Source organism: Solea senegalensis, linkage group LG3 (assembly GCF_019176455.1).
Source record: "Solea senegalensis isolate Sse05_10M linkage group LG3, IFAPA_SoseM_1, whole genome shotgun sequence".
NCBI lineage: Eukaryota > Metazoa > Chordata > Actinopteri > Pleuronectiformes > Soleidae > Solea > Solea senegalensis.
The window spans coordinates 13,085,737-13,097,779 of record NC_058023.1 but is presented as its reverse complement, the minus strand read 5'-3'; the positions used below and the strand labels follow the sequence as shown (position 1 = coordinate 13,097,779).

General features: G+C 39.9%; 1 protein-coding gene across 1 annotated transcript; it reads left to right on the top strand.

The window, feature by feature from the left end:
- Positions 1-1,735: 1,735 nt before the first annotated feature.
- LOC122766216 (alpha-2 adrenergic receptor) lies at positions 1,736-3,889 on the top strand. Its single transcript, XM_044020903.1, has one exon. The coding sequence runs from the start codon at positions 1,974-1,976 to the stop codon at positions 3,366-3,368; it is 1,395 nt and encodes a 464-aa protein (XP_043876838.1). The 5' UTR covers positions 1,736-1,973; the 3' UTR covers positions 3,369-3,889.
- The last annotated feature ends 8,154 nt before the right edge of the window (positions 3,890-12,043 follow it).

The following is a 12,043-nucleotide window of genomic DNA, read 5'->3' as shown; positions in this document are numbered from 1 at the left end:
GATGCATCTTCAACTCCACGACACAAGGTGGTGGTATGCCAACTTTCAGCTCAGTAATAGGCTTTTTTAGACCATAACAACTTTAGCTGGCAGCTAGCTGTACCATGTCAAGTGCCATTCCGTGTCTTTCCACCATCCATTAACTTGAAAGCATTTAATTGTATAAGATTGAGCATGTATTAAACCGCCTCCTCAGCCTAAAAATGTACTGATTTTTGCCTCGCTGATGTTCGTCTCACTGTTTCTCACGTCTTCTGTGTGTACCACTTTTTATTTCCATAGGTCAAAGGTCAGTGGCAGGAACAGCAGAACATGTGCAGAGAACCTGGGCCATTCTGGGTCCAGTTGAATATCCATGCATACATGCAATAGTAACTCAACTCCCTTTTAAAGATTTAAACTGTAAATGTTTGCAATTTGGTGCACATATCTGCTCCTTGTTGCACAAAACCACCTCTTGCTTAAAAGCTACATAATTTGCTGTTGTATATGTCATGGGGCTGCATCTGTTTATATACAAGACAAACACAATTTCAAGAGAGCAACATTATCTTCAACTTTGCTTTATAGGTTTTGAGGAAGTTCTGACAATGTCTGTTATGAAAGATTGTATTCAAAATACCATGATTCCTGCTATTTTTCTTTTTTGTTTTGGCTTTTCACTGCCTGAACTCTGCTGTCGTGCAGAGTTCAGGCAGTGAAACGTATCAGAGCTTGTTCTACTGTACTGAACAGAATTGTTGGAATTGACCTTCAATAAATCCAGCATTACAGAAATGTTTTGTTCTTGCCCAGTAGAATCAGCTCCACCGTGTCGTGATGACAGCACCATGTACAAGAACAATGTAGCACATGAGCAGGCTTTACATTCAATCTGTTAACACATCACTGAGGTCAGAAAAACACAAAAACAGCATATTGTCAGATGTTAGGGTGAGATTCAATATACTCAGAGTCTCTGTCTCCGTGTGTGTCTGTTGGTGATTACTTGTATGTGTTACCCCTTTAGGACCTTAGCATAAATACTGACATTGTCAGGAAACTGGTCCAAATTAGTTATAATTTAAGATTAGGATTAAGATTTAAAATTGGTTTAGGTTACATTCTGGCATTAACTGCTTAGGGTCAAGGTTAGGGATATTGAAGGCTGTACACATTAATGGAAGTGAATGCAGTGTCCTAAGAAGAATAGATGTGTGTGTACAAGATGACTAAAAATGATGGAAGTGTGAGGTGAAACGCAGCAGACTGTTAAAAATCCCACACCGTCTCCTGTGGCTGATTTACACTGCAGGAGTCTCTGGATGAGCAGCCTGTGTCTCAGCTGAAGAACCCAACTCATCAAAACTGCTCACACATGCAGACGCACAACCCTAACCTAACCCAATCTCAGCCCTGAGCTTCAACACTTCCTCGGAAATGAGCTTCTACCTCATTTGGACCAGGTCTTGGTCGCCATGAGGACTACTGGTCCTGACAAGGTCAGTGTTTTATAACAGAAAAGGTCCTAACGAGGTAACAAATACAGATACACACGCAACTTTATTCATACTTTGGAAATGGATAAAATGTGGACCACAGCGCAGGCTTAGGTCCAGCCTTATCACATTCCCACTATATCATCATAACGGTGCAGGCCGGGGGCGTGGCGGCGGGGGTGAGTGAGTTTTTATGAAAACAACCCATGGGGGCATCGTCAGGGACGAGAGCGCACCATGCTGAAGGAGGGCGACACTTCAACTCCTGCCAAAGCGGAGACGCACGACAAGACCAGATTCAGCTGCACTGGATATCATCATCATCATCATCATCATCATCATCATCGTCAGCATCATTATTATTTCAGTAACCACTGTCATTTTGACGGACACTTAATCAACGGGTTACGAATGACATCCACACACTCCACAGTTTGACGCGCGCGCACCCATGTCGTCAGATTTGTAAATTGGCAGCGGTGCCGCGCGTTTTTGATGGACTCACTCATTAGAGGACTCGATGTGAATTCATGCCAACGTTCAACCAGTGCGGGATATGTTTCTGTGAGGGTGCGCACAGTCGGGATGGATTCGTCTAACGCCAGCGGAATGGACGCGTTCACGGTGATCCATCTGAATTCCTCCTCCTGGAGCCTGGACAGTGGATATTCTTTAGCAGCCACAGCCGGCATCGCTGCTCTTGTAAGTTTTCTCATTCTTTTTACCGTTGTTGGGAATATTCTGGTGGTCATTGCTGTGTTAACGAGCAGGGCGCTGAAAGCTCCTCAGAACCTCTTTCTGGTGTCTCTGGCCACCGCGGACATCCTGGTCGCCACTCTGGTGATGCCCTTTTCCCTGGCGAATGAACTCATGGGTTACTGGTATTTTGGAAAAGTTTGGTGCGGCATATATTTGGCGCTGGATGTGTTGTTCTGCACTTCGTCTATTGTGCATCTGTGCGCAATAAGCCTGGACCGCTACTGGTCCGTTACGCAGGCTGTAGAGTACAACCTGAAGCGGACTCCTAAACGCGTCAAGTGCATCATCGTGATTGTGTGGCTTATATCTGCTTTCATATCATCACCACCGCTTGTGTCTATAGACAGCAACAATGAAGTCAGCTCTCAGCCTCAGTGTGAGCTGAATGATGAAACCTGGTACATCCTCTCCTCCAGCATCGCCTCCTTTTTTGCCCCATGCTTAATCATGATCCTGGTCTACATCAGAATATATCAAGTGGCCAAAACCAGAACCAGAGGCATGTCGGAAAAAAGACCAAAGCCAGATGGTGCCACACAAACTGAGAATGGACTGAGCAAAACCATCCCTCCTTTCCCTGGTGACAAAGAGAATGGTCACTGTCAGTGCCCGCCTACACCCAGCCAACGCACTGTCACCATCGGTGTGCAGACTGAGGATGTTGACATGGAGGACAGCACCTCCTCAGAGGGCAAAAGTCACAAACCACAACAACATGACTCACAGCAAGCCAAGAGGGCCAGTCAAAAGAAAAGCGCTCTCTCCAAACACTCCACCCGCATCTCCAGAGTCAGTAACAAGTCCATGGACATCTTTGCCTCCAGGAGGAAACGTCGCCGCAGCTCCTTAGCCCGGAAAAAGATCTCTCAGGCCAGGGAGAAAAGGTTTACATTTGTCCTGGCTGTGGTCATGGGAGTTTTTGTGGTGTGCTGGTTCCCCTTTTTCTTTAGCTATAGCCTGTACGGTGTGTGCAGGGACTCCTGTAAGATCCCAGAGCCACTCTTTAAATTTTTCTTCTGGATTGGCTACTGTAACAGCTCCCTCAACCCTGCCATCTACACGATCTTCAACCGTGACTTTAGACGAGCCTTCCAGAAGATCCTCTGCAAGTCGTGGAAAAAGTCCTTTTAGGTCTGAAGCAGAGCTGCTGCACCCTGACAATCTTTGAAGTGCATTTAGAAAAAGAAAAGAGGAACTCTGTTTTGTTTGTTACTTTTCAGTGTCCTGTTGTAATTCAGCCATGGAAATGCACTTTGATCCACCCACTGTCGGTGTCTCGAAAATCTGCAACATTGAGTATGTTTTCATTACAGGCTTCCCTGGTCTGAATAGTGTGTGCCACTGTTCTTTTATTCCCACTGATGTGTGCTGTAATGTTGAGTAGTATTTATCTACATCGAGCAAGCTTTCCATAACATCCACAACATTGAAACACATGGCTGAATTGAACCATTACTGTGAAGTGTACATTTTAAGAAAAAGAGGAACGCCCTAAGTGCAAAAGTGAGCCAACACTGACAGTTCTTTGTAAAGGCCACAGATTTGTGAACATTTTGGTTTCATTATTTTGAAAGGAATGTGCAACAAATTTGGAGTTACTGACACGGATGAAGGTCCAGTGTGTCAAATTGCGGTGAATTTACTTTGATAAATTAATTATTAAAATAAAATAAAATAAATATTAACAATAATATATATATATACATATATGTTATAATTAATATATAATAAAATTGTTATATTTGAAGTGTGAAGTATGAATTGTTGTTTTACATTATCACAGTTATTTTGAGTTTTGTAGCTAACTGAAGACTACAGGGTGAGTTGAGGAATATTTAGCTGCAACACGCAACTTACACAATAAATGTTGTTAAATTTTACACACTGTAACTTTTAGACAGAGGCTTGAGTGAATGATACACTTTTGGGGGAAATGTCTTGCTCCTTTTCTTGCCAAGATGGAAATGAAAAGTTGATGTTACTGTAATACACTGTAAAATACCTTCCTGTTGCACAGAGGCTGCTTAGCTTGACTTAGCTCAGCATAATGACTGGAAACAGAGGGGAAAAGCTTTCCTGGCTCTATCCAAATTTAAAATGTACTCTAAAGCTCAATAATTACCAATGTTGTTGAACCTGTACAAAAACCAAAGTGTAAAAACATGAGGGGCAATATGCTGGTGATGGGCCAAACCAGTTGCTAGGCAATAACAGTAAAAGCATCATTTTGTGATGTGCCACGAGGGCAATCAAAGGCAAGCAGAGCTTAACAGGTTTAAAGTAAAAATAGACATTAGTTAGAGGAAAACCAAATGTCCCAGAACACGACCCGATATTTCCTGTTTGCGGTCATGCTCTAATTTACTGCCCTCCTGTGGACACATCTGAGTAATTGTGGTCCTGTCTCCTAAACGGAGTTAATATAATATTATCCTCAGAGTCTGTGTGGATGTTTGAAATCATTGAAAAAGCTTGAATTCTACAACTTTGACATTCAAAGTGTAAGAATTGGACTTTTGGAAAGGTGAACGAACCCTTATGGTAAACGTTCTATTTGTGATTTGCATTAAGTTAGAAAGGTTGGTTCTCTAGTTTTTGTTGCCTGCATAAAAAGTCACAATAATTAATAATAACAAGTCATATTTTGTTTGTTTATACAGCACTTTCACAAATAAAATATATGTGAAAAAACAAAAAACAAAAAAAAATTCTGTAATAAAATAATAAAAACATTAAATCCTGACCAAAACCAGCCATAACAAATAAAAAAATGAAAAAAACAAACATACCACTGCTGTAATCCAGTCTTTATGTTAAGCTGACTAGCTGCAGCTATGTGATGAATTTTTCAACAAGAAAAAACAACTACTTGAGATAAAAGCAGGGCCCTGATTGTGTGCATATTTTTACATTTTGCATATTATATACTGTATTTAATTTAGTTTTAATTCAAAAACCACACAGTCAGCCCAGAGTCTGTAGTTATGTTCCCTTATAAAGGGGTTTCATTTGAATGTTTTTATTGGAAAGCTCAAACTGTCCAATGTTCTACAAATGAGAGGTGTACAGGGAAAAGTTTCCCAGAGAAAACAATAGTATGTCCTCCTCTGATTTATCTTGACCTCTGTGGGAATTTCCTCTCCTGAATTGTATGTGAGTATCTACGATTAAATGCATTTAAGTTGCACTTATTTTTCAAGAAACTACCTCTTTTTTTTTCCCCTTTTTACCATTTTTGGATTTATACTTTGCAAAAGTGCAGTACATGTCTTTTCTCTGCTTGAGCTGTCTGCTCTCATGCAAAAATAAAAGATGATCAAGTCCCATATATTTCACTTGCTGTTGTGGTGTTACAACATGGAGCCACATTGGTCGTTATGCACATGTGCATAAAATGCTGGAAAAGCTATTGTATAGTTATTAAACATTACAGTCTGAAATGAAATAGTGTACTCGGACAGGTTTAATGACAAGCTGAGAAGATGACTTTTTATTTACTTTATCAGCTGCTGTTTTTTATTTATTTTTATTTATATAATATTCTGCCTATTGTGTAACATTATTTGTATGCTGCGTCCTTCATCTGAAAATGTCAAGTAATACTTTCAGACCTGACTTTATATATATATATATACAGCTGCAGCACACAGGTGAGCAGAGGCAAGTTTTTTGAGCAGTAGAGTTCCCATATGAATCCTTTTGTGGGCACCTCATACGCCAACCTGTTTGCAGCCGTCTCACTTTACTAGCGCAATGTTGCTGTTGCCTCCGTCTGTGTTGACATGAAAACACGACTATACAGAGAAACACAGAGATATAGGCTTAATCAGCATTTGACAATGGTTCGAAAGTAACACACTTCATTTTTTTAAGTTATGGAGCTACACCCTTTACTTTAAATACATTGACAAATGTTGAAAACAATCAATCACAGTCATTTCTGTCTGTAGTTGTATTAACTATTATCAAAATAAAATCTGATAGATGTTAATTAAATCCAACACAATTGCTGAAAGAGAAAATCCTTAGTGAGCTATAACATTTAGATTCACCAGTGTTGCCATGATAGGGTCACAAAAAAAGGTTCAGGCCCTCTAATGGACAGTGGCCATGATGCTTTCAGAGTGTTGGTGACCTTTCAGCAGCGCAGGTTTGATGTTGGCTGTGGCTGACTCATTAATCTAATATTCCCATGAGCCCCTGTGGGCAGGACTGAGGTGAAAGTCCCCCACACCAAACTCTTTTTTTCCTCCTACTTCTCTGCTGTGGCTCGGCGTGTGCAGCCAAAAGCCAACAGGTTACAAGTCCATCTGCTGTTGTTCAAACTGGTGCTCACTGCCACCACAGATTTATGTCCCTTCTCCAGGAAATAAAACGAAAGATGTTAACAGTGGCTCAGTCTGTGTAACTGGTGTGAATAAAGAGAACAAGCTGTGACACTAGATTCATGTCTTTCTTAGAGCTGGAACTACACAATACAATCGTTTTGTTTAGATTTATACCATCATAGAAGCTGCAAAGAAATATACATTTAACTAAACAGTACGCTCATGCTCTAAGTGTGCTAAATCAAGTTTTGAATCAGATCAACTGGGTTAAAAGGGGCGTTTTCTTCTCTGTGATAATTCAAATATATATATATATTTGCAAATTAATCCCTGTTGTTCTCATGGACTAAGCAGATTAGAACTGATGAACCTTTGGGATTTTTAAAGAAAAACATTTATTTCACAAAGTTTGGAAACAACTAGCCTAACAAAACTATTTTCTGAACATATTATTTTAGTAAAGGTTACCAACTGATTCCCTGAGAAAACACACATAAGATTCAGACCCAGGACACATGAGATGTTCTGGACAGCACCCAAGCAACAATTATTTGGCTGCATGTGTGCAGAGTGTGTCCTGCAGTCTGGGCCAAGCACACAGAATAATATTAATTATGTTTTTATAAAAACAAAAACAACAACCCAAAAGCATTACTGTGGCCATTTGGAGGCAGCAAAACAAGCTATAAACACAACCCTCTACTCAATTTTAAAAGTGGAAGCTAATATATCAGAAAGCCGTTATTATAGTTGATCATTTGTAAATCCACAGAGGAACATTAACATTCATTTTAAGTTCCATTATTGACTATAAATTGTCCAAGGTTTGTCCTTCTGAGGGAAATGTCTGGCCCTTGAGACGCTAAATGCTTCACTATGTTTACCACCTGGTAACACATGGCGCCAGCTCACTAAAAATACTGCATGGCTGCTCAATATGAGGCTGATGAGAGCAATGATGAGAGCGATGAGAGTGAACTTACTCTCAGTGCCTATGACCTGCAACACAAATGACTTCAAAGATGGAGGTTGTGGTAAAGCACTGGGCGAGAATGAAATGATTCCACATTTTAAAGTGTTAGTATATGCGCTGAACCCTGAGTGAGTCTGCTCATATAAAATTAGCTGATGCAAAGCAGGATTATTTGGCATTTGATTAGTATTTGACATACTGCAATACAGCCAAGTTTGCTGAACCAGCATCAAAGAATTATGACTCCTAAATCTCCATTTCAACACCACAGACTGTTCACAAACTCTCTCTAACAGCTGAGCTCACAATTCACTGTCTGGCCAGTTCAGACACGGCAGAGCCTGCAATGACTCAGCTGGGGGAAAAAAAAGACTCAATACCTGGAGCACATTCTCTCGACAACTGAACTTTTAACGTGATTCAAATAGATAGAAAAAAAGAGATGGAGTCGTCTGTTAGTCTGTTAGTCTGTGTACTATGACTGAAAACACAAAGCAGCAGCCGTGTAAAGTTCCAGAAGTGAATTCTACTGCTCCAAACATCCGGTCATTCACATTTTGACATAATTAAGGCTTCTTGGCCCCACCCACCCATGTGCTGCCTCTGTATACACACACAAACACTCCCTCAGGTACTTGCTTGACAGAGCTCATTTTCAGACGAAGGACACAGTGTACAAATAATGACATGTTGTTTCTGTTTCACAAAGACCAAACAGAGGCAGAATAATAACATCAACAGCAACAAACAAAAGTTACACACTGCAGCAGACCTGCCAACCGCATTTTGCATAGCAGATACGCATTGTGTCATCAAAATACGCTGCTACGATTTGTCACTTCAAGCTACACGGAAAGCCAATAACAGCTTTCAGTTCATCTGTTTACGTGCATCCCTGCAGCAACTTTAGCATGCTGGGAAAAGAAGACTTCAACCAATCATTGAGCTGGTTTCCATCCGTCAAATACAAGCAGGGACACAGAGACATCATATGGAAAGTAGCACCAAATCGGTCCGTCTTGTTAGTCTGGCTGGTTTTTCACCACTGTCCTAAGGTATACATTGTCAGAAAAAGACACAGGCTGACTAAATTCACAAAGCTGCTGGTATTGTAGTCTACAGTGGAAAATGACTATTTTCCACTACAGAGTGATAAATATTTGGTAAAGACAAAGCAGTAATGTCAATGTGGGAATGGTTTCAAATTAAATACATGGTCCCGTTCAGAGTCTTTCATCAGCAACAAAGTGTGACTTCCTGGTCTGTCTTTTAGTTTTTGGTTGAAAATAAAGGTCAACATTAGGTTTGTTTTCACCATAATGATTCTTTCATGAACGTTTCACATCTCTTACAGCCAGGCAATGTTGTTTAAAGGTCATAATAGTCCTTGTCATGTAAAAAAAATAAAATAATGAATCACATAAATTAAGGCTTTTAACATGTTCTGATAAAAAAACCAACACTGATTAAAAATGTTAAGTTTTATCTGTAAACATGCAAACAAACAAAAACAACATTATTAACCTCTGCCTTCTATAATCAGCCAAAGGTTGTTGTTAGCATCTTGCTCTGGGAACAACAGGAGAACATGTTGTCCCTTAAAGAAAAAAAAGAGCCTTAAGTCACTTTTATAGTTTTGTTTGCTCCAGTGAGCTCATCGAGCCTCGGGGAAGGCATGAAGGCAGAAAAGACTGATGCTTCTGTACAACACAGACTGTTCCAAAACAGTTACAGCTGTTTAAATCTTATTATAATGAGTTATTTTTCCACGATAATGGTGTCCAACAATATGGGGAGACTTTTTTTTGGTTAAATCTAATTTGTGATTATAATTACAGCCTGGAAATCAAAGCCCGAGACACAGTGTGAACTTGGTGATATTGCTTATGCAGTGGGCAAGAAAACAAAATGGAATTCATTACTTCATAATGTGCCAACGTTTGTTTGACACACAAGAATAACTCTTGTGTAACTAGGGATGCTGTAAATTCCAATTTAAATATTACAAAAAGATGGTTGAATCGTCATCATGAAGAGTTTCGGAGCACAACAAACCAGTTAGTCACTGTAGTCGCTAACTTTTACATAGAAACAAATGTCCATTACGTTTAAAGCGGTGTCAAATACTCACAAATACTCACAAATGCTCCCTCAGTCAGGTCTAATAGTATTGCTTGACAGATGCCTGGTTTTGCACAAATTTGGCATGTGTGCGTCTCATTACCGTAACTCCCAGGCCGTTTGTGATATCTAGAAAATTCAAAAACTATCAAGTGATGTGTCCAGGATGTACCCCGCCTTTCACCCTCTCTCAGTTGAGGTTGGAAAACATATATTTGTCATTATGTTAGCCCTAAGGACTTCCACGGAACAACCGTCCAATCACAGACAAGATTCACCAGCGCGTCACATGTTTGTGACGACAGTTCGTTTACTGCCAGATATCGAAAGTGAAAGTTACCTTGGAAAAAGGAGCAGAAAGGGCCAGAAGTACTCACTCATTGAATCTTTTTTTTTTTTTAAATACTACAGCCATACAATCAAAATAAATCCAGACAGCCTCATAGTCTGCCAGACGCAGGCAGAAAAATAACGTCAACAACAGCAAAAACTCACCAAAATCTTCACAGTGGGGCTTTAAAAGCTAATTGAAGCAACACAATACTCATGCACTATGGACAGATTTACCAAGAGTTACAGGCATCTGTAGTCTGAACAGCAGGCGTAGTAACAGTCAGGTTTTAGGTCAGTGAAACGGTCAGCTCCATTTTCATTTTCAGACATCTTCAACTACATCAGGATTACAAATGTCTCACACCAATAACAATTTGACAAGCAAACCACTTGAGAGCATAAACACAGAGCAGGCTCGCCATACCCAGACTCTCATAAAGGGCGAGGTGAGTACAAATGGGAAAGAAAAGAAAAGAGAGCTGGCAGAACTTTAAACTGTGTGTTAACTACAGAAAGGTCATTACCGGACTTGAAGTACACAAAGGTGCCAGTCATGAGTGCAAAACCTGCGTATAGTTTTTAACCAATTCAAAATGCATGGCTTTCAGTTTGTCCATTGGAGCTGCTTTAGAAACATGCTGGAACAAGATGTTGGCTCCCATAAAGCAAGTACATGTGAAAGTCTTATTCTGAGGCATTTACTTTCAAACTATTCTGTTTTAAAGTACTTGTGCAACGATACATTATTCATAGGGTTAGGGTTACACACATTTCCTGTCTCTATTTAGTATCAGGAAGTAACTATAAGACGAAAAGCGTTTTCCCAAGGTTCTTTGAGACCCACAGCAGAACTGAAACTACTAAGTGTAGTAGTTCATGTCCTTACTAATGTGTCTGAGATTCTTTAACACTAGTTACATTTTGTTTGAAAGAAAAAATCATCTGTATAAGCCCCAGGTTCTGAATGTGTTATTGAAAACTTCAAATCTCAAGGTTTTAAAATGAGCTTAGAAATTCATGACTTCACTTGTTTTTCCCCCTGAACAATGATATGATGGCCTTCGTCAGAGACGTCATCTCTGGCACACAGTGATCACTGGACTTATTTCAGCACATGCAGTCCCAGCAACTTGGCTTTGGTACTTTCTGCCAGCAGGAGGACAGTGAGTCAAAGAGTAAGTACTGAAGGATAACACACAAAGCACGAGATATGAATGGATGATGAAAACACATCATATTACTTCCCACATTTACTTTTATCTGCTTTACTGCGTCTAAGAAAATGTGTTGACTGGAGCCGGTGGTTTTAATGATCTCAATCAGATGCAGGTTAATAAACTGGAAATGAGTTTGGCAGAGAGGACGGGACTGAAATCATCAGGGAAAACCGAGTCAGCAGTTTTGCCAATTCATAGCATTCTGCATTAATGGGAACTCAGCTATGGGCATGCAGGTCTGAGATGTTCAGTTAATGGAGAGCCTCGTCCCTCATCCCACGCCACACGGGCCTCTAAATGTGTTCATCTTCCATTAAGAATTATTGCTGCTGGAAAAAATAAATCCACCCCAAATTCAATCTCCCTTTGAATATTACAGGCAAAGTCATCTGGGAAATCAGCAGAGCTTTGCATAATACCACATGGTTCAGAGTTTAAAAACTGAAGCCCAGCTAATGTATTAGCTTAGTTTTCATTCAACAATGATTCCTCTTGTTGGGTTTCTCAAGCAAACACTTTGCACTTCATCCTTTACTGGCATCCAAGACGGCTCTCGTCATTGTCATATTTAATGACAAGCAAAGTGATTGGGAATATCAGTGGACCAGCTGACTGAAGTGGTAGTTTTTTTTAAATTACATTTATTTTACATAATTCATCATTAGAGAGGGACGAATGTATTATAAGAATATAAAGGGAATTTAAGTGGTTTCATTAATGTACTATATTCATACTCTATATCCTACGTAATCCAGTATGTAAAATGTACATTTGAGGAAATTGTAAATCCACTATCTATGGACACACACAGTATAAAGTATGATGGCAAATTTA